The sequence below is a fragment of the Gossypium hirsutum genome, chromosome D04 (genome assembly GCF_007990345.1).
Source record: "Gossypium hirsutum isolate 1008001.06 chromosome D04, Gossypium_hirsutum_v2.1, whole genome shotgun sequence".
Taxonomy (NCBI): Eukaryota; Viridiplantae; Streptophyta; class Magnoliopsida; order Malvales; family Malvaceae; genus Gossypium; species Gossypium hirsutum.
Genome location: NC_053440.1, coordinates 46101188 through 46125537, shown reverse-complemented (window position 1 = coordinate 46125537; position 24350 = coordinate 46101188). Strand labels below are relative to the sequence as shown.

General features: G+C 32.7%; 1 protein-coding gene across 4 annotated transcripts; it reads right to left on the bottom strand.

Annotated features, from left to right (window-relative positions):
- Window positions 1-4441: 4441 nt before the first annotated feature.
- Window positions 4442-10547, bottom strand: LOC107899344 (serine/threonine-protein kinase ATG1c). Of its 4 annotated transcripts, none has more exons than XM_016825028.2 (13): window positions 9988-10547; window positions 9219-9336; window positions 9081-9139; window positions 8688-8752; window positions 7886-7979; window positions 7713-7793; window positions 7435-7543; window positions 6872-6944; window positions 6409-6782; window positions 5914-6272; window positions 5353-5641; window positions 5091-5161; window positions 4442-4888 (listed from the first exon to the last, which is right to left on the bottom strand). In XM_016825028.2, the coding sequence occupies exons 1-13, from the start codon at window positions 10228-10230 to the stop codon at window positions 4658-4660; spliced, it is 2166 nt and encodes a 721-aa protein (XP_016680517.1). In that variant the 5' UTR covers window positions 10231-10547; the 3' UTR covers window positions 4442-4657. The 4 variants fall into 4 exon arrangements, with proteins under 4 accessions (XP_016680517.1, XP_040946636.1, XP_016680519.1 ...); XM_041090702.1 differs by lacking the exon at window positions 9988-10547 and adding an exon at window positions 9505-9599; XM_016825030.2 differs by lacking the exon at window positions 9988-10547 and adding an exon at window positions 9436-9590.
- Window positions 10548-24350: the final 13803 nt, after the last annotated feature.

Genomic DNA, 24350 nt, shown 5'->3' with positions numbered 1-24350 from the left:
AATGTTTAATTTTGGGGCCATATTGGGCCACTAGGGTTTTTTGTATTTGGGCTAATTGGGTTTGGATTTATTTTATTTGTAAATGGACTGTTTTATTGGTTTTTGTAAGGTATATGGGCTAGGCCAAAATTGGCCTATTACAAATATAATGGTATATTCGGTTAATGCTTGGGATTTATTATGATATAGATGTGGCTGGTAAATATTGTGAAGGTATAAATATGCTATGTATTGAGAGATAAATAATGACCGAATATGCTTAGGTTAGTTATGTAGTATTAATGAGATATGGATGTTTGAAATTGGCTCAAATAATATACCTAGGTTATTTGAGTTAGATTGAGATAAATAATAATAATAATAATAATAATACAAATAAAATACAACTATGTTTTATTTTGAGTGGTTCAGTATACGTAATTAAATTCTTTGTAAAGAGTACAGATTTGGTGAACTATGAATTGTACTTGTGATTTTAGAGATTGAATGTGATCGTAGTGTTCAATGTTTTATCATGCTATGTTCGGTAATACCTTGTAACCTTAATTCGGTGACGGATACGGGTTAAGGGTGTTACACAATTCATCTCTGATTTCAATGAGCTAGCGGAGGGACCGATTAGACATATGTGATTAGGGCTCAAATTATTTATAATTAAGCTCTAGTTTTTTACTTATTAATTATAAACTCATTTAGTCACGAAGCCAGTCCACTATAGTATCGTGACTAAGCTCTCCCCAATGGCATACCATTATGAAAGCAACTACTCAGTGTTTGTCAAATTACCTTATCATAAGTGTGTTACCCTCATAGGATGTCATTGATCTCTTTAAGATAAAATTCGTTCTCCCAATATGATTCTATTTGATCTCATGGTAACCATTACATCTTCCTTCATAAAAATCAATTATTATTGAATAGTAATTAAGTCATTCATCACAAAGACAAAAGGCCTATGACCATGTTTACTTTTCATCAACTATGTAATGCCCGGCCCCCCTAAAATGGAAAATTTTCTATTTATGCCCTTTGAAATTTTTAAAATTTTAAATTAATAAAGATAAAATTACACTTTGGCCCCCTTAAAAATGATAAAATTTTGATTTAATCCTTTAAAAATTATAAAGATAGAGGCTATTAAAATTGTGAAATTGTAATTTTCATTTAGGCCCTTTGAAATTTTTAAAATTTTAAATTAGTAAAGGTACAATTGCACTTTGACCCCCTAAAAATGATAAAATTTTAATTTAATCCTTTAAAAATTATAAAGATGGAGACTATTAAAATGATGAAATTGTATTTTTACCATCGTAAAAATTACAATATAATTTCGGCCTCTTAAAATTTTTTTCTAACTTCGCCCCTGAATACAATGTTCATATGGTCTATAAATAATGATATTAAGATTGGCAATGGAATGAGAAACTACTATAAACAAAACAAGGTTTGGTTTTTCTATTAAATTTTTTTATTTTTTAATATTTTTTTTTACTTTGTGTGATTTGTTTTATCAGTTTATTTACTTTATTGGAAATCTTCAACTGAAAGATGAGTTTTCAAAATATTTCAGAATCTAATCGAAAAATTGAAACTAACTATTAATGTAACTTCTCTTTTGATTTCTTTTTTCTCTATGTATCTTAATTAATTGTATTTTTTTTAAACCATTACAATGTAAAAATCATTTTATTGTGTAACAATAGTCTTCAATTATAATATTATATTCCCTAAAATGAAATTTTTTTATTTAGGCCATTTATAATTTATAAAGTTTTAAATTAGTAATGGTAAAATTGTACTTTGGCCTCTAATAATGATAAAAATTTCATTTATCCTTTAAAATTATAAAGATATAAACTATTAAAATGTTGAGGTTACATTTTTTACAATCATAAAAATATACAATTTAATTTTAACCCAAAAAATCTATTTTGGCTCTACCACTTTTACTCTACTAAATTTGTATAAAGTAATCTTAAATTATTATTTAAATGTAAAATAGTAATATTAATTTCTCCTTAAATTTTTAAGGAATTTTTTAATATATACACTTCTTTCATAATTATAGCACCATATTTGTTGTTAACATTAATTTTTTCTTTTTTTCTTTTTAATTTTTAAGTAAAACTTAAACATTTTCAAAAACTGACAAATCAAAAAAGAATTTTGAAATAAATTCGATAAAAAGATTTTTTTTTGGTAAATACATTGAATTCGTATTTCTAATTTTTTAAATGATTATAAAAATATTTAAAAAAATTAATAAACTAAATTAACTCGGTCAAAAAACTAATCTATTTATATGGTGTATATATAACAACATATCTATTTTTATAACAACTACTAAAATTTATAATATATATAACAACATTTTATATGGATACAAAAATCTATAATTTATACCAACCTATTTATTTACATTACAATCTCTCTATTAGTCCTCTTACAAGAAAGATTTTAATATTAATTTACAATCAATTGGTTTGTTCCTTTTTTTTTTATTTGAAGCGTTCCGCTTAAGTTCCACAAGATAATACTCACTATCCATTTTCACAACTTGCTGCATTTGGTTTTATGATTCTATTTCAGGTAAATTACACCAACAGTCACTCAATATCACCCTGGTTTTAATTCAGTAACTTAACTTTCGAAAAATAACAAAACAGTCATTTTAACCCTTTTCCGTTACAGACGTAACGAAAAAATGACATTGCATTTAACGGAGGGTTAGTTTTCATTTAAATAGCCCTATAGCCCTAGCTAGGCAGCAAAAAAGAAGAAAAATAGAAGAAGAAATGGGCATACCCTAGCTAACGATCGTTTTGCTCCTTCAAGGTGGAGCCACCACTCAGATTGTTGCTATCTGTTGAATCTCTATCCCTTTTTTTCTTCTCTTCTTCTCTCTTTTTCTTTTTTATTCTTAACTCTAGTTGCCTTCGTTCATAGCCTTCTCTAGCCAATCGTCATCACCAAATGGCTCCTCTTTGCCTCTTCTCAAATCTCACTTCAGATTTCCCAATAGACCTTCAAAATCCCAAGATTAAGACCTTAAAGCTTCGAACAAGGCTTCAATAGATCTTCGCCGTCCACCGTCTGATCACCATCACAACTTTTCTTCGACCAACCATGACTCTTGACCACTCGAATCATCGAATTGGTGGCTTGAGTACTCTAACCCACAAAACCCGAAATGGGTGTGGGTTTCTTCACTTTTGATTCTCTTCTTTTTTTATTTTTTTTCTTTTTACTTCTATCTTTTGATGCAGGCCAATTTGGGATTCTTGTTCTCTTTTTGCTGGTTTGATTTTGGATGCTTGCTATTTTGTATTTTTGTTTTTGCTGATTTTTGTTGTTTTGTCGTCGATTTTGAATTGAAGCTTCATAACATTGCCACAAGCAAGAGGTCCGACCAAACTGATGCTGATGAACGGGCTGTGATGGGATCTCCCTTGACGTTAGCCCAAGCAACTGTTTTGATGCCAGCCTCAACATTTTCGCCGTTGATTTTCAATTTTCACTATCATGAAAAAAGATCAAGCTTCATGGTAGCTAAGAGCTTTTCCAAGTTCCGTTTGCCAAAAAATTGTTTCCCAATTTTTTTTTCCATTCTAGGCCGTAATTTTAGGTAAATTTTGGGTAAATTTCATGTCAATCTGCCACGTCAACTAATTGGGTTTCCAACGTGGCAAGTTAACTAGCCACATCAGCTAGTTAACTTGCCACATCAGTGGTCCCATTAAGACAGTAACGGAAAATGTTAATAAGTGACTGATTTGTCACTTTTTGATAATGTTAGTGATTGTTTTGTTATTTTTCTAAAGTTGAGTGACTGAAATGAAACCTAAGTGACTGTTTTGTCAGCTACCCAAAATTGAATAAGTATTGGTGTAATTTACACTTCTATTTCAGTGCAAAAATGGGAGGATTTTCCCATCATTATAAATTGGATTTGTTTTATTGAGGGTTATTACTCACTTCAATCGGATTAAATATTCTGAATTTAAAGATATAAAATGAGGGAAGAGGGACGGATTTGAAAACCGAGAATCCAACAAAAAGGATGAAATCGCCGCTGTCCATGATAACTGCAAACTTTTTCCATTTTCTCCAGAGAAAATTGACAGTGACATAATAAATTCTTCAACCTCACATTTTTTATGTTTTGGGAATATTTTTGTTTTGTTATAAAAAAAAGATTTTACGTACTTATAATTAAAAAAGACCCTGATTTTGATATTAAAAATTGGGTGGGAGATTTTGTTGTTGACATTAAAAAGGATAAAAAAATATTTATTAAAATGACTCAACCAACCAATTCAATTTTAAATAAATTATTTAAAAAATCATTAAATTTGAAGTTCATTCAGAATTGATATATCAGCTAATTCCCAGTTCAACCCACGAATCCAGGGAAAAGGCTAAAAACAAACCAAGCGGAGAATGAATGAAAACTTGAACCAAATTATCATTCACTAACGGCAGAAATGGCAGAATATTACAACATTCAAACAGGATACAATTGAGTTGACCCATGTTAACACCCTAATTCCCTGTTACTCAAAAGAATTAACTGTACAAATAAATATTTTTTTACACAATGAAAATGGAAATCATCAGCAACAGGAGTTAAAAATAGAGTAATAAATATGGTTAAACTCTATGGCTGATCCTTGCACTTGAGAAGAGCCATCATCTGTGATCTCGAGTAACCTTGCCTATTTCGAAGAAAATCAATGTAAGTTCGGAGTCTATACCGATCTGAGTTTGTAAGGGAAAATGGAGGATTCAGAATGAGAGATGGTGCTTCCACTAGAAGGAAGACTAATAAACGCTCAGCCTTTGAATACAATAAAGCTGCACTTTCCATATCACCCATGAGCTCATCAACCTGCAAAACACATATGCAGGAAGCATCTCAGCTGATAAGCCTTTTACTTCAACCTTTTATCACCTATATTCAAGAAATCTTTTATGACATTCATCAACTCTGTAATAACTTCATTTTATATTATATAGGATCTCCGCTTGATCCATTCTTCATGCCCACTAACTTAGATGAATGAATATCAAGGTGAGAAGAAAAGACTCACTCCTCCATGTCTTCCCAAGGCAAGGGCGGCTTGAAATATTGTCTCTATTGCATCAGGCATCTCTGCACTTCCTGCAACCATGATGACAACATGCTTATTTAGAATCCTTAAATTAAACGAATCTCAAGTGGCTTACTTTGTTTCCTTTCTCATGAGCAATAATTTTCATATGCATTTAGTTGCTTTCTTATTGTGCGAGCAATTTCAAATTGGAACAAAAAATACTAATACAGGGAGTGAGTAATCATTATCAAAGGCTTACCAGGCTCAATAACCTTGGCAAGTTCCTCAGCATGCTCAACTTCCCGGAGAAATTCCCTTTCTATCTCTGAGGATATATCCTCTGGCCCTTCTGGGCTGACAACATTCTTACATTCTTCCGTATCAGATGTTTCATGTTTCCTGCTGGCACCCAATCTGCTTGCCTCTCGGCTTGGACTTCCTTCTGTACCCGATGCAGCCCGTGTGTGGCAAATATGCAATGCTTGCTTCCAAATTGCAAGAATCACAAGCTGGATTGAGAATGCTTCCAGTTGCCTACCTGCCTCAATCTATCAACAAACCATGATAATGTATCATACAAAATAACCACAATAAACCTTGTGATAGCAAGGAAAATAGTAAGAGATCCTAGCTAGCAAGATGTTACAGAAGCAACAGTAATCAACAGTGAGAGTGGCATTGAGTTGTGTCATTTATACTATTATACTATTGCAAATATTTAGCATGCAAGCATGGGGAAGAATAAAGGGAAAGACTGGACCAAGTATGCTGTCACCCTACTCTGCATATCGCACTGATAACAGGTTTATTATGAACTAACCTTTTCATGCACTAATTCTGTAATTGTAGATGCACAATGCTGTAATGACTTTATCCTAGTCAAGCAATGAGATGACGGCTGTTCTAGAGCATCTCCAATATCCATGGATCCTTGAGAAGTCCCAGGGGCAGAACTCTGACTGTCCAAGCTTCCTGCATGACAGATTTTGACATTGGAGGGACCAATAATTGGCATGGGGGCAGTTGATGCAGTTTTATTGACAAAGGGAATTAGAGGAGGATTCTCAGATTTGTATGGAATATGATTTGGCTTGGAAGTAACTGAAGAAGATGACACATCCAAGGGAGGTCCAGACACAAGAACATAATCTTGGTCAATCAACTCCAGTGACTCTGCAACTGAGGAAACAATGCAGGAGTGACAGTTAAACCAGACATGTTATTCCAAGGATGAAAATTGCGCGAAGAATGTACACTTAGCAATATAAGTTGGGAACTAGATCATAAAAGTATTGGAACATGAGATTGCTGGTACCTCTTGAACGAGTATTCACAGATCTTTGATCCATGGATTTGTGAGGTTCGTGCAGAGTTTCACTTGACACCTTGCAGCTTTCAAGCCTGAAACTAGCATCTTTCAATTTTTGTCTTGCACCACTATATTTGGATGTAAAGTCTACTCTATTCACAGGACTAGATGTTGCTTCTCTAGCATCTTTTGCATCAGCAGAAAATCCATAAGCAGATTTCATCAAGGACCTCTTTTTCGCAAAGGAAGGGCTACCATCAGGACCACTAGAATCATCATCTAGAAAGAAAGGAAGACAGTCCTCCTGAAAGCTTTCCTCAGTATTCCTCACAGCACCGCTTTCAGAAAGAGGAAAACCAGCTCTTGGAAATCTCTGACTCCTGCATATACCTCAAAGTTTCAGTATTAAGGAACTTAGGATAATGCATATAAAAGAAAGATGATAAAAAAAAATCATTTCCTCATTTACCTCAAAGATTTGTCAGGTTGGCCCTCAGAAAGATATGGGTGGTTGAAAAACTCTTCAAATGTTAAACGTTCCACTGCATATACAAGGATAAAGAGAACAGCGAGAATGAAGCCAAGAATATAAATACTTGCTCAGCACTAAAAATACATTGATAGCATTGCTGTATAAACAAGACTCTGATGGCTCTCCTTGCTCATTGTCTTGACACAAACGCTAAAGCTTTATCTTAGCATCATCTGCATGGTCTAGCACGAAGAGACGACTACTTTACATTACAATGATTCTTGTAAGCTCATTTAACAAATAGTTGGTTGAAGTCGTTCATGATTATAACATCAGTGCAAGTGTAAAGGGAGAAGAATGGGTAATTACAAACTAAAGAATTCAGATTGAGGTTGAATCCTAGGAATTATTCTTTCAGACCCCTCTAGAGTTGGAAATCCTCATCATCCTAGAATAAAGTATCGTCTAACCGTAAAATGGTTGTTTTGGTCTCTAATATGTCAGCAAACAAATCACTTGTATATTGGAAGTTTGTAATTTAATCTACATCTGTGGAATACCTGGGTTACGTCGCAGCAATTTTTGACATAAATCTTTGCAATCAGCTGTCAAATAATCATTTTCCACAGGGAAATGCAACTCAGTTGATTTCAAAATGTTCTGGAGTAACTGCAAACACCAGATATATATATGTTTATAAAGAGATTAATGAAATTGCAAAGGTGCCAAAATAATCACCGGTCAACTCAGGTGATCAATTGCAAGCCAAAAGTTAGAACAATTCAAGAACCCTAGGAGATAATTTGAGACAAACAAAAAAGTTAAAAGTTCATTTAACTTGTATTTGATTGTTTCCAGTGAATGGAGTTTTCCCAGTAACAAGCTGAAAAAAAATAGCACCAACACTCCAAAGATCTGCCTGCGTATTAAGGTCAAGTTAGAAGGCAGTAATTTCAGGCATGAAGCAGACGAGCAAGAGGAATCTTGTCTTGTGTGGGAAATAACCATCACCTTTGCATCATACTTCTGCAGCTGCATTATCTCTGGAGCCATGTAAAGAGGTGAACCACATAATGTTTCAGCAAGCCCCCTAGGTTGCAGAGATCTGACAAAACAGAATTGTATGTTCTAACTATTGAATATGGGTGAAAAAAGTCATTTGAAAAGCATATGTGCACAGCACAGTTAGTACTGAAGGTATATATTTTTCATCTTCTTTCCCTCTGTCCATAATTAAGGTCTATATAAACAAATGACCTTTATTCTAATTGAAAATACACAAATGGGTCGCAAATGCAAAAAAATTTCCATTATGACAAACAAGAGAAATATAGTAGATATAATAATGAAGAACTTCCTTGACTAATATCAGCAATTAAAAACCAATTATGCTGGACCATTGCAGCCATAATTCTTTCAGCTATTAATTCCAAAGAATATCCAGAAGCTTCAGTCTCCATTCTTCACTGTGTCAAGCAGCAATATATAAGGTGCTTATGCCCTAAGATAATACCTTATATTTCTTAATTTGAGAATTGAAACCAGTCTCAAACAATTTACAGCTGAACACATAATACAAACTATTAAAGAAGATGGGTAGTCTCAACATGTAATCTTAACAACCAAAACAATTGCTAGCAACGCATCACAAAACTCAAATCAAACAGCCAAGGATAAGGCCCTTGACTAGAAAGATGGAAGTGTACTTTTTACTCACAGGGATTCCTTAATAATAAATAAATAAATAAAGGGGAAGAGAGAAAGGGAATAAGAAAAACACCCTATAAGTGGGTGGATCAATGTGATAGTTTACCTTGCAAATCCAAAGTCCGCAATCTTTAAAACTGCATTGCTGTCATTTGTTGAGAGAAGAAGATTCTGTTCAAAAAGCAACATTATAAAGAAAATATCCAAAGAAAACCTTACAGCATGGACAAGACTGACATATAAATAAATGTCTTTCAACAAAATGAACCTGCTTTTAAATGCAAATTTACCAACATATAGAACTTCATCAAATTCAATAATACTGATCCAAAAGCAAACCCAAAAATAGGAGACATCCCTTACATCTTAGTCCTATTTGATTACAATTACAGAAAGAAAATAATACGACTTTTTAGTAGGCATCTTTTTTACTCATAAACATAAGTAGCCAAAAAATTAGATCAACATTCGAACTTGAACTAAACAGAACAAACTGAACCTGAGGCTTTAGATCCCGATGTATAAGATTATTGTCACGGAGAACTAGGAGGCCCGCCGCTGCAAGAAGATGGTTACTGGAGTCTTGAGTGACTGAAATTCAATGGATAAAGAAAAGCACCAATGGTTTGCCGCATACCTAGCTGTTGCATGAAATGCTTTGCAGTTGCCTCAGGGACACTTCCATAGCGTGTAACATACATAGAAAGATCACCCCCCTTGCAGTACTCCAATACAAGATGTATCTTTCCAGGAACCTAAAGATATGCATCCAAACCAAAATTAAGATATGATTAAGATATATGCTATAAGATTACTCAAATAACAAGCAGAAGTAAAAATTTTCTGACATGTACATCAGCATTATCTCAGAACAACTTTGTTTCCAAATCAAAGTATAATATGAGTGACATTTTCCAGAAGACCTCAACTTAACCAATCGATAGAGCAAAATTGCAACTATGAAAATCATTAGACCACTCCGTGCAGCCCATGGAATGAAGGGTAACAGCATTAAATGCTGCAGAAGGAAGAAAAAAGATTTAGATATACACAAAAACAGCCTCGAGCCGGCGAGCTTCACAAACATTTACATGAAATTAGCTTTTTAATTTAGTTTTTCTAGAGCACTGCCGATTTAGCAAGTTTTCCAATGTTACACAAATGCTTCTGACATAGTATTAGTGGCTATAGATCAAAGAGAAACCAAATTTAAATTTGAATTCAATTTTTGGTCTTTTAAATCAAGAAGTCTCAACGCAATAGAGATTAACACAGACAAAATAGACAGATAGACTCAAAGTTCTACTCTTAATTAATTAATTCTCTACTTCTTCCTTTACTTTCTCAGCATCCAAACAACTCCTGAAAACTAAACAGAAATATTTGTTTAAAAAAAAAAAACGAACCTCAATAATATCATGCAGTCGAATAATATTAGGATGATTAATTCTCTTCAAGATAAAGATCTCTGACATCAAACTATCCTGCAACTTCTTATTCAACCGACTCGTTACGATCTCCTTTATCGCCACTTCCGTTCCATGAACTCGATGCCTCGCATGCCAGACAATCGAGAACGAACCCGACCCGATTTGCCGGCCCACTAAATAGTCCCCTACCACTCTTCCCCTCCCTGTTGGTTGAGCCATTACAGACGAAGCTGGAGAAAAAGAAAACCCTAGGATCCAACGCCGGAATATGAAGCTTAAATATTAAAGAGTATCCGTATTCGACCCGTATTTTAAAAGGATTTCTGATTGGCCATGTGAGGATAATATGGAGAGCAAGAAAAAGGAAAGGTAAGAGAGGAGAGAGGAGGGAGAGGTTAAAAAAATAATAATGGAGATTTGGAGTTTAATTACTATTATGTGCTCAATTATTGAGGTCTTAATTAATTGTGATTAGGGATTTTGATTGCTTCTGTAAGACCACAAGCTTAAGGCGTACAGAATTAGGAATGTGAGACAGAACCGATTTGTTTTTCTTCTACTTATAAATATCTCCTTATTATTTATTAAAATAAAAAAATTAAAAAAAGTGCCATTCATGCTTCACCTAGAAAGTAATAAAATAAGAGCCTAATTATAAAAGGATAATAATCTAGACTTTTATGGTTGAATTTTCGTTTTTATCATAACTTTCTATTTTTTCAATTGTGATAAAGAAACTGAATTAAGTTAATTAGCATGGTTTATCTATGGATACTTCTATTTTTGCTACTTGCTTTCAAGTTATAATTATCGATTAAAGGAAGCCAAACATATTCATTATAAAAATGTCTTGATTTTGTTCTGCTTGCACCTCGGTACAGGCATTCATAAGCCATTTAAACTCATTAATATTTGCAAATAGTTACCACCAATTCATTTATACATACTCTCTTTTTTTAAAAATATATATTTAGTAATTATATCTTTACTATCAATTATTTTATATTAATTCTAAAAAACAATTTACCATATTTTTTATATTTACTTTATAAATATAATATGATATAAATTATATAATATATAATAAAATTCATATTATAAGTTTGAAAATGGGTCGAGTCGAGTAGGGCTCAAGCTTCAATATTCAAAGCTTGAGTTTGTCCCATATTTTAAGCGGCCTAATTTTTTACATAAGCTCATTTTTCAGAATTAATATTTTTGTCCAAACGTTCCAAATTTCAAGCTTAAACAATGACCTTTAAAATGTTTATTTGATAACAAATTTTAATATTTTAGCCTAATCAAATTTTCTAAAATTTTAGAGGTTTTTCCTCTAGAGGGCAATCTAGCATGGCCTTTCTCCTAAGGCTAATCTCTAAGCTTCTGGCATCCCGACGTTTTGCCCTTTTTCTTTAGTTCTACATCGTAATGTTATGTTCGGGTTTGCCTTGACATCTAATGAACGAGCCAAGGGTTCTGATGCTCCAAATCATAGGGGTCCCTTAAGAAATTCTATCATTATAAATAATGGCAGTTCATATCTCCAAAGAATCAGTACTTCCTTCGGGATGCCATGTATAGGTGTCCTATCACTCAGAAAGATATGGTAAACCATCTGGCAGCCCGTGGTATCCGTTCCCCCAACTATGCATATCAATTTAATATCATGACAAGGGAGAAACACTTGAACAATTCCAATGAGGGCATCATCCTACCCCTATATTTTTTAGAAGCTGGCTTCCATCTTTCCTTATATCCCTTTTTTGGCGGTGTGCTTAAAGAGTATAGTGCACCAGGGTAATTGTTTGGTTTGTCCTGGTGGACTTTGATGGCGTATTTCCTGTAATGTAGAAGCTGGAACAAGCCGCCTCTTTTTAGCGTATTCCAACGCTTTTACCAGTTGAAGGTTTTGACACAATGGCCTCCAACTATCATGGTTAACTTTAGCGTTCTCTAGGGCCGCAAACCTATTCATAAAGATTGGCCTCCAGAATTTTATTTAGACCACAGTAAATTTATTTTGGTGAAAAATAGATTCCCTAACGGTTTTGACTTTTTGACGAGGTGGTCTGTTCCTACCAGGTCTACTTGCCGCCAATCTCAGCCTTTAGACATTGATATCGTTGTAGAACAAATTAATAGGTTGAGTCCAGGGTCGATTCTAGAGTTAAGAAGACTCCTTACCCTCATGAACGTCTTTTGCTATTGCTTAGAGGGAAGGAGCCCAAATGATTGGTGTGCATTCGATCGTTATCTCGACGTAGACCCCAACATAGTTCAATCTATCGAAAAGGCGTGGCCGTTTGGGGCTTATAGCGAGTTAGCTTGGGCTTTTGTAGGAAAACGGAGGAAGCCCCTTTATTTCTTCAATATTGTGTGCAATATTCCACCTCGCTGTTGGTTTACCTCCACTTTAGGGTTCAGAGGTGAGTTTCCGGGTAGGGACTTAACTGAAAATGTTACTGACCTTGCTGTTCCTCTTGCAAGTCCTACTCATTTCTTAGCCCCGACTCCCTTGTTTCATCTAAAAGTCATGGATACTGAGACCTTATTTGAAAGTGCACAATAAACTATGGATGCGATTTCTTCGAGCTGGTAATAGCGGCCGCAAGAGGTCAAGAGCTGAAAGGGGGTATTCTAGTGCCGCAGAGAGCAATGACATCAAGTTGCCCCATCATCAACCTAGTGATCGCGTGCGCGTAAAACAAATGATTTGATAAAACAAATTTAAAGTGTGGTTTTAATACAAGTGTACAGGTCAGTTGTAATATTTATAGTTCTAATGGAATGCAAAATATTTCAAAGGGTCGAACCCAAATGAGATGGTGATTGGGTGATAAATAGCATACACTATAGAGTCTAAGCGGCTATTGGTATGATTTTTTAGTACGAAAAATCATAACAAGAGAGTTTTGCAAGAAAATTAAATATACTAATCTAAGGACCAAATTGTAAATAGTGCAAAACTATGAGATTAACCAATAAATGACTAACAGTGATCGGTTGATTTCGATGTGGTTCGTCGGTCTTCAAATGAAGGACTTAAATCGCTTAAATTATTAAGTGGCTCGATTTTATCTCTCGATCTCAATTTTACCAACTTAGATAAATTAATTTAGTTTATCTCTCGATCCCACCAGTTAATCCTGGACTAATGAATTGGTGCACAACAAGATTACCTCTCAGTCTCACTTGTCTAATATTCCCTTAGGGGCACCAATTCCTAAGTTTTTTGGTCTATTCGGTTTATTCCAATTTATTACGATTTAGTTCCTTGTCCAAAAAAATCAACTTACCCACATCTCCATCAACCAACCGTTTTTAAGATTTAACTACTTATGCTGAAAATAAAGCTAATGGACATGGAAATGAAAAATAAAGAAGCCATTAAAGTAAAGCTTAAGAAAAATATAAGAGTTTGGATTTTTATACAAGAAAGCTTAAAAAATATAAAACTAAAGGCATTCAATAAGAAAATCTAAAGCAATAAACATAAAATGAACAAACTTTAGCCTATTTACAGTAAAATAAACTGCAATACATTAAACTAAAACTAGAAATGTCATACAACCAAGGTACAATGACTGAAAATGCAAATAAACCTAAGGTACAGTAATAATTAACTTAACTAACACTAAGAATACTAAGAACAATGAGAAAGTGCAAAAAAATAAACTCTAAAACTAAAAAAGGAGAAGAGAAAATAAAAACCCTAGAAAAGTTGCAGAAAAACTAAGAGAAAACCTTAAGAAACTAAAGCTAAAACTAAACTAATGTGTGTCTCCTTTTTCATTAGCCAAATTGGCTATTTTAGGTTGATGGCTGATGAAATGTCATTGCTAAAATTACCTCTACATGAGCCTTGTGTGGTTGGTGCATCGGGTGGACAAAGACTACCATTTTTTCCAACCTTTTCCCCTTACGATATCGGTATTGCAATACCCAAGTAGAGGATATCGTGATACCTTAGTCAGTTTCAAACTTGAGGGTCTTCTTTGAGGGTGGATATCGTGATACCCAAAGTGGATAACAGAATACCACTGAATAGTGGTCTCCAATATTCAAGTCTTTTGGAGGTATCGTGATTCTAAGGTTTGGATATCATGATACCCTTTCCTTTAGTTTCATTTTCACTCATTTTCAACCTCCAACACGTTCATATACCACTTAACCACATGTTAAGGCCTCTAATGTCACTATTGGCCAAATTGGGTTACAAAAATAAGTAAAAATGAGACATTTACACTAATTAACTTAAAATCTAAAAATACGAAAAACTACGAAAAAGACGCTACTTTGCTTGAGAATAAGCTCCTTAAGTATACTAGAAAAGCATAATTTTTCATATCAAATTATGGTAGATCACCTAGAAAGCAGTCAGTCTTTCCAAAAGGTGTATCCCATATTCCTCTATGAATACCCAATACAATATTCCCTTTATTCGTTTCTCCGGTACGTTCTTTATCTCCACCTCTAGTTCCTTCTGAATCTCAAGTTGAGTTTGTCAATGTTGCAAACCCACTTGTTATCAACCTAGCTTCCCACACATTTCCTATTGGTGCCATTACTTATACTCCCCCTTCTAGGGTGGTCCAAACCTTCTTCCCCTGGCAAAATCATCTCCATGCAGGCCAGTATCCCATTTCTCCTTTTGTTGTCCAACAATGTTAGGACCAAGAGTTGTCTCCAGAATTAAAGGAGTTAGCCTACCATTCCTCTCCTTCTTTTGGCTTTCATAAGCCCACTCTTGCAAGTAAGTGGGTTCATGTTCTATGTTATCGGTAGAGAGTGGCCTCGCGAACTGGCTCTCTTACAAGCTTGTGCTGAAACTGAGGCTAAGTAGGCCGAGTCAGAATAGGTCTATCTCTCTAGTGAATAATCTCTTGCCCAACTTCTCCAATCACATAAGGCTTCTATCCAGCAGATCACTGAGCTCACTAAGTCCGTCTCCGTCTAGGAGACCAAGTACCAATCCTTAGGAACTATAGTAATGGACTTGGAGGAAATGGTTCCCCAGTTGGAGAACCGCGAGAAAAAATACCTCACTGATATGGAATGTATCCAGAAAGAGAATAAGAAGGACTTAGTGAAGTATAAGGCGGATACCCACTAGGGCCTTCAAGATTCCTGCCTAGGTTAAGGGCTAACCTAGTGTTGCACGCATAGGTCGTCGCAGGTCTCTTTGACCTAAGTCAAGTAGACTTCAATTGCATTCATTAGTTTACCAACACTAACTTCGTCATTAATGTTTACACCCTTTCGGGAGTGAGCTGGAAAGAATTTAATAGGGAATAGAGAGGGTTTGGGAAATTCTTTTACAACCAAAACATGAATGTATCCAACCTTGATTTTCCAAAAGAGTCTACTCTAGGGGAGAATTAAAATGCTCATATGTTTTGTAACAATTTCTTTAGATTTTTAATGGAAATTTATTCTTTTTGCTTCCCCTCCTTACCACTCATACTTTGTCTCCCGTTTTTTTCCTCGGCCATGATATGCCCAATACTAGCTTTCATAACCCGTATAACTGTAGTCACTTCTTTATTATTCGTTAGTCCCATATAATGACCCGAAAGACTCAACCAGACCTATTGTAACATGCTTATATAGTTATATCTCATATTTCTAAGTCTAGAGGGTAGGTTAAATCGAAGCTCTGATACCACTAAATTGTAATACCCATACCCGACCAGTTCTTTAGGTTTGGGTCTAGGCCTTAGATATACAAATTTTGAATAACTGACTAACCTTATTTAAATTATGTTTTCAACAACTCAACAACACACAATAGTCTACAGTAGCTCATACATCTTTTAAAACTATTGCTTAACAACAACATTTACAATTTCAAATGTAAAACTTGAAGAATTTATGGTTAGGTTAAAACCTCGAGGCATAGCCTCTAGAAGCCCTCCTTTATACACATGTTACGACTATCACTCCTTTTTATTTCAAGTTGGTGAAATCTGGCTTTGCCCTCTACTCGATTTCTGATGAAAACCTTATCCTGCACTTAAGCAACCCATTTATTAGCTCTATAGAATTTAGTGAGATTCTGCATAATGGACATATAACAATATTCAAAACTAAGGGATTGAAGGTTTAAAAGAATTTTCAATCCCCAACCAACTCTAGTATTTAGTAAAGTATATCAATGAGGCCTTGATCTGCCACAAATTAATGAGGTAAATTAGGCTCTTCTGGCATACTTAAAGAGCTTTTTCTAGAGCAAAATAGCATTTTTAGCATAGTTTTTTGTTATTTTCAGATTTTTAGTTAATAAGTGAAAATGTCTTATTTTTTCCCATTTTGTGACCTAATTTAGCCAATGGTGCCATTGTGAGGCCTAATGTGTGATTGAGTGGTGTAGAGACGTGTTGAAGGTTGAAAATGAATGAGAATGGCACCAAAAGAAAGGGTATCACAATATACACCCCTTGGAATCGCAATACCTCCTAGAAGAATGGGGACACCCTTTAGTGGTATCGCGATATCCTTTTTGGCTATCACGATATCCAAGCTTCAAAGAAGACCCCAAGGCTTGACACTACCCGAGGTATCGCAATATCCACTTCTAGGTATCACGACATCACTTTCATCAAGGGGACAAACTTAGACAAAAAGGGTAGCCTTTGTCCACCCGATCCACCAATCACCCAAGGCTCCTGTAGGGGCATTTTAGGTAATGGAAAATCACTCAAAAGAAAAATTAAAATAGCCAAAATTGGCTGAGAATGAGAGAGGTGCAAATTAGCTTAGTTTTAGGTTTAGGTTTAGTTTTCTTTAGGTTTTCTCTTAATTTTTTTGCACTTTTTCTAAGGTTTTCATCTTCTCTTCTTCTTCATTAGTTTAGAGTTTATTTTTCTACCTTTACTTCTTATTCTTGATGTTATTAGTTTTATTTAAGTTAGTTATCACTATAGCTTAGGTTTATTTACACTTTTAGTCCCTGTTCATTGGTTGTAAGACATTTCTAGCTTTAGTTTAATGTATTTCAGTTTTTTTACTTTAAATCCATCAAATTTTGTTCCTTTCATGTTTATTGCTTTACATTTTCTTATTGAATGCTTTTAGTTTCACGTTCTTTAAGTTTTCTAGCATAAAAACCCAAATTTTATATTTTTGTTAAGTTTTACTCTAATGACTGCTTTGTTTTCCATTTTTATGTTAATTTCATTTACTTTCAACATGAGTAGCTAAACCTCAAATGGGTTAGTTGATGGAGATATAGGTAAACTAAAATTTTTGAACAAATGACTAAATCATAATAAATTAGACTAAATCAAATATATATAAAAACTTAGGAAGTGACACCCTTAAGGGACTATTTAGGCAAGTGAGACTGGAAGGTAATCTTGTCGGGCACCTGCTCATTAGTCTCAAATTAACTAGTGAGGTTGGAAGATAAATCGAAGCTAATTTTTTTAAGCCGGTAAAATTGAGAACGAAAGATAAAATGGAGCCACTTAGTAATTTAAGAGATTTAATTCCCTTATTCGAAGATCAATGAACCATATCGAAATCAACCAACCACCATTAGTTATTTATTGAATAGTTTCTTAGTTTTATACTCTTTGCAATTTAATATTAAATTAGCATATTTAGTTTTCTTGCAATATTTTCTTGTTATGAATTGTAGTACTATAAAATCGTACAATAGCCGCTTAGACTCTATTGTGTATGCCATTTGTCACACAATCACCATCTCTTTTGGGTTCTATCTTTGGAATACTCTAGTGTTCCATTGTAAAACTATAAATATTACAATTTACTTGTAAGCATGCAGTAAAACCAGCCTTTAAAAATTATTTTATAAATTCATTATTTTGTGCACACATGCGCGATGTTGGTCTAGTTGTTGGCGTCGTTACCAGGGAGATGGTGTAAGATTGAGTCATTTTTAGTGTGCACTTTTGAGTAGAGATAAGTAGCCAAAGTAGGATTTGTAGATACGACTTTATTTTCTCTGTGTTTTTAATTTTTTCGCAAGTTTAGTTAATTTTTTTACCTTTTTATGCTTGTAGGAGGCATTGTCTAACTCGAACTGGTAACAGTGTCTTAACATTTGAGCCAGAACCAGAACGTATCATCACACACGCGAGGAGGGCGTAACACCCTAGAGATGTCCCACCTCCACTAAAGAGCAACCTATTGAAAATTCGCAAGCAGGATTCAACAACCATCACACCTACCCATGGAGCAACGAACTTTGCGCGACAATGTGATGCCCAACCTAGATGTTGTTCGAGGTAGCATTAATCGCCCAGTGGTTAATGTTAATAACTTCGATAGCAAACTGGCGATAATCCAGATGATACAATTGAACCTTCAATTTCGAAGGTCAATGAATGAGAATTTGAACCAACACTTAAAAATATTTCTAACTATTTGAGATACTTTCAATATAATGGGGTATCCAATGACGCTATCTGTCTTCTGTTATTCACTTTCTCTCTTACTAATGGTGCTTTTATGTGGTTAGATTCACAATCGAACCTATATATATACTCTATCGGTACGATTTCCACAGACCATTTTCGCCACTCACTTCTAATTATTATGTCTCCCACTATGGAACTAGCCGGTTCCAATCTAACTAGAGAAAAATTAGAATTTAATCATCCCTTAACTAGCCATTCAAGTTTTCTAAATATCTCATTTTTCCTTTTAATCTTAGGGCTTCTACAAAAGTAAATTCCTTTTAATCAATTTTAACTAGATCAGGACAAAAAACTAACACTAAGAACATTAAGAACAAGAAGGAAAAAAAAAGATCTTTTAATCAATTTTAACAAATCAGAACTTTATCTTAGTCCCTCAATAAAACCATAAGCCTAAAGATGGTTCAGTGGCATTCTTAATTTCAAAAGATTAGATAGTTCAGGTCTATACCTTGGTATTTACATAGGAAAAACTCATAGGAAAAGTGAATTTTTTTCAAGGAGTAGTCGACAAAATTAATAAAAAACTCTTAACATGGAAAGTTAAATGTCTCTATGTTGGAGATGTGCTACGCTCATCAAGTCAATGTTCTTATCTATCCATTTCTATATACTCTCAGCTTTCAAAGCACCTATGTGTGTGTGATAAGGTTAACAAAATTATTAGATCTTTCTAGTGAGGGTATGACTATAGATAAATAGAATTACATGTGTATAATTGGATTAAATTATGTGCCCCATTATATGAGGGTTGGCTAGGCATCCATTAAACCAAACTCATGAATGAGGTATTTTTTCTAAGTTAACTTGGAGAATCATGTCTTTTCTGAATAGCTTTATTACTAAAGTCCTTAAAGCTAAGTACTACAAGTGCTTATGCTTCGAATTTGTCACTACTAAACCCGCTAACTCTAGTGAGTGGAAAGGAATTCTCATTGGAAGAGACATTTTTAATCAAGGTAAAGATGTTCAAATTTGGAGTGGAAATGATTGTTGGATCAACTCGAATTCTAGTGGCACTCAGTTGGAGTTAGTGTAGACATGCAACAATATTATTAAAGCTTAACATTACTTTGACTCTTGTAAGACGGAATGGAATTCTATGAAAGTTAGACAAAACTTTGAGCCAACCACTATTCGAAACCTCACCAATAGACATGTTGCTTTTCCTAGGGGAAAAGATAGACTTGTTTGGAGTCATGACCACAATGGGAACTTCTCAGTAAAAAATGCTTACATGTACCTATGGCTCGTTCAACACTCTAACAACCCCATTAAGAATGGTAATAGTATCCTTTGGAAATATCTCTTCAAACTAAAACTACCCTTCAAGCTTATCATGTTTCTTTGGAACATTTGTAACAACTATATACCAAAAAGGGACATTTTTCCATAGTGTAATGTCAACATAGATGATTGTTTCCTTTTTGGCCTCTCAAACATGGAATCCATGAAGCATCTATTTATCCATTGTGATTTTGTAAGAGCCTTATGTTTCGAGTGTTGGGATTTTTGCTATAAGTGTATTGGTTTCATCATTCTTCTTATAATTTTCAAATTGATTGAATAAATAAATTTTCATATAATTAATTATATATCTTTGTATGATTGACCTCAATGGTTTTTTGTATGAAAAGCAAAATGTATAAATAAATATTAGCTCATTGATTACCTAATATTTAACTAATATAAAGTTACATTATAAAGAATAAATTATAATGTGAGAAGATAACTTATATTAGTAGATAATCTAAATTGTCATTAATTCATAGGAATCAAACTAAGTAGTTGATTCAAATAGACTATTATATTATCTATAAATTCGATTTGGGGAGATAGCTTGTCTTTGCTATCGAAGTGGTTGACTTCCAGAAACGAAGACATATATATGATTGTCTAGATTGACTATACATTAGACTAAACTTAAGTAAAATTTATCCTAGATTTGTTTATGGATTTATTCATTTGTGATGTTCATAGTGTGACTTACTTCAATCTTGAGTAAATTATTGACCTTGTGTATGTAATTCATGTCCTTTATTATATTGAAAACGTGTGCTCTCATGGCAGTGAGCCAAAAGTTGGTATATTGGGTACATGACTTATGTATGGCATGACTTTACTCACAATAGTGGGATTCACAACTTGGATAAGAGTAAATAATATCTTTTCAATGACATTATGTAAAGCTCAATATACATCAAAAGGGAGTGAATTGGTGTTTAAAATTTTTGGAAGAAAGATGACAATAAATTTGACATAAGAATTTATAGTGGTTTGACCCTAATTGCCTACCTCCACTACCTTAGCTTACCACAGTTAAGGATTTCCCAAATTCACTAATTTGAAACTTTTTTAGGACAATGTTTAACCTTCACAAACACTATCTTTTCAATAAGCAAGATAGAGTCACTTTCCCTTAAGGTTTTCTACCCAAAATTTTAAGTAAACCCTCACAAAGATAAGAAATAAATTGGAAAACAAGGAATACCACTAAAACGAGGATTTACAATAATATGGCTCACTCAAATGATTTTACAACACTTGAAAGATTAAAAGAAATAACTACCTAAGTGTGTATAAGAAAATATGATAAATATAAAATAAATATTGGAATTATGAACAATAGACTTTGTAAGCATGTTTCTTATCTTCTTCTAAGTGTTCTTGACCTCTATTTATACTCTTTTATTGATTTAAAGTCGCTTAGAGTGGTTAGAGGGAAAATTGAGTTGTTGGAGACATTAATTCGAGCATGTAATGCAAGTTGTAGGAGAATAAGTACTAGTACTTTGGTTTTTTGGGTTTGGTTCCTTCATTAAAAATGTGACCATTGAGCTTGTGAATATTGAACAAAAAATGGAGAGGGTCTGGTACCTCATCAGTAGAAGTTTGATACCTCTTGAGTTGGGGTCTGGACTATACAGGGAATTGAGTTCGATACCAACATGATAAAAAGCTCACTATTAATTTGGGCATCAGTTCCTTTGCCAAAAGGGTCTGGTACCCTAAGGCAAATTGCTTATTTCCAAGTTGGGTATCGGTTCCTTTTAGCTTAGGTATTGCACCCCACCCAAAAGTACTTAGAAATTTTGTTTAAAAAGAATTTTGAAGCTTTAAATTTATTTCCAAGTATGAACGATAACTTGAAAATACTTTCTTGAAACATAATTTATCAAATTAGATTAAGGGATTATTTTTTATATCAAAACATTAGAAAATCAAAGCTAACACATCGCATGGACTATGAAAATGGAATTTGATCAATGGCTATTTTTCTAGAACAAATGACTATCATTACTATTTGAAAGTAATGACTATTTTCATTTAAGAAGATACAATGGTAACCATGAGATAAAATAGATTGTATTAGGTGAATGAATTTAACCTAAAGGGATTAAGGATATTCTACGAGGGCAATACTCATATGACAATGTCATTTGACAAAAGCATAATTTACGTTGTTTTCTAATGGTATATAATTGAGAGATCAATTATGGTATTTTAATGAAATGACTCCATGACTAAATAATTTGTGATTAATAGACGTAGAGTCAAAAACTTAATTACAAATAATTTAAACTCTAATTATATATGTTCAATTAGCTCCTTCGCTAGCTTAATATAACTCTGTACAAATTGCATAAGAACTTCTTTAACAAATGGAAGAAAATGATGAATAAGAAATAGATTATATGAATTATCATCCGCAATAAATGCATTTTCTTGAGATGACAAGAGATGACGTGGAAATTAATTCAATTTCTTTGAAGAATTATTTAATTGGATAAAATAAATAAGTCTAAAGTGAGAATTAAATTAATTAATTATCACAATTATACTTTAATAGGACAATCAAAGTAAATTATGCAAAAATTCTAATATGGTAAAATCGTCATGTTTTTAATGGAACTAACTTCTAATATCACAAGCATCACATTTTCTTTTACGTGTTAAATATTTATTCAATTTTTAAAATATTTTGTTTTCAATTATAATAATTATTGTAAAATAATATTTTATTTAAATTATTGAATATAATTAAATATATTAATTTATCAATTCAAATATCATAATAGAAAATTTTTAAATAATAATTAAAATATTTTTAACATATTCAACATACAATATAGTTTTACTTTGTATAATTTATGCAAAATAACATTATTCAAAACAATAACTAATTAACTCTAATATTAATTAAGTGATAATTAAGATGCTTAGAATTATGTTCAAGCAATGATTTTATTTTGCTTCAATAAAATTATCACAACTTTTTAAAAATAAAATTAGCACAACTTCTTGGTTCACATCAAAATTTTTTAACTAATAATTGTAATTGTAATTGTAATTATCACAACTTTTTCTTATATTCTATGCTTAGAGTTCTGTTTAAGTAATAACTCTATTTTAAAGTTAGCAGAATTTTTTTAGCTAATAATTGTAAATTAAATTATAATTATTTTTAAATATGTAATTATCATAACTTCTATTAAAATATAATTGTTTTTAAATGTATAATTATCACAACTTTTATTTTGCTTCAACTATTTAATTTTTAAATGTGAATTTAGTAATATGATTGAAAATAATTATAATTATAATTATATTTAACGTTTTCCCTATATTTTAAGCTTAGATTTTTATTTAAGTAATAAATTTATTTTAGAATTAGCACAACATTTTTTAATTAATAATTGTAAATTAAATTATAATTATTTTTAAATGTGTAATTAGTCTCAATTTTAACTTTTAATAAATTATGATTATTTTAAATGTATAATTATCGCAGCTTTTATTTTACGTTAATTTTTTTTTAAATGTGAATTTAGTAATATAAAAAAAATAAAAGGTATACTTGTTGGTTCAAAACTTTTTCCTTTTATTTATATATATTATAGATAAAAATTGACTTGTGTAAATTATTTTATTGAATTCATTAAATTAATTAATTATGAAAAATACATATTTAAATAGAAAAATAAATTATTGTGCCATACGAACTTAATTTAATTTAATTTAAAATGTGATTGCAAATATGTGTGCTGCCCTATATTAGAAGGTCAACTTTCTATTAAAATATTATATTTTTCACATCTTCCTATTCTAGTGCGACTCTTGTGAATATCGCTTTATATATAGACATTGAGGGTTGCCGAAAGACATATAAAAGCAAGTGGGGAAACTCCGTTAAATTTTAGTGAAAATTTTATTTGAATTATTTTCTTCAATTAAGTAAATTTTAATTTTTCATGAGGGTTTCTTCTTTGAAATTTGTGAGAATATAATTGCGTTTTTTTAGAAATTAATTTTTTTTATGTTGAATACCTCTAAAAGAGAAAGTTGATTTCCCTTGGAAAATTTTAGTTTTCATTTTGTGTTTAATTCTTTGAATTAAATCTTGCTCTCCAAGCATCTAAGAGTTTGATGATAGTAGAGAAGATCATTCGGTTGAAAGTTAAAAAGTTTTGATCACCAAATCTTAAATTCGACATATAACCTTTGTTTGAAGACACATATTTTATCCAGACAAATTTAATACTATAGATATCACCACCAAATCTTAATTTTACGGCAAATTTTAAATTATCAGTGTGCGAATTAAACTATTTTTCATACACATTTTTCCAACATCAAGTCTGCTATTTGTGTGCCCAATGGCTTGAAGTCAAAGAGACTCAAGATGCTTTTGCACATTATTCACATGCAACTTATGGATAATATGGAAGTGAACAAAGAAGCTGATTTTCAAGAATATCACCCCAAATCAGGTTGGAGCCGTGGAAAAACTCAACCACCTTGTTTATTCCATTCTCTCTTCATTCAACTTTGGCACGCAAAGATGTAGGCATTACCAACCCCTCGATAGATAATTGGATCATCAACATCTCTTCTCCC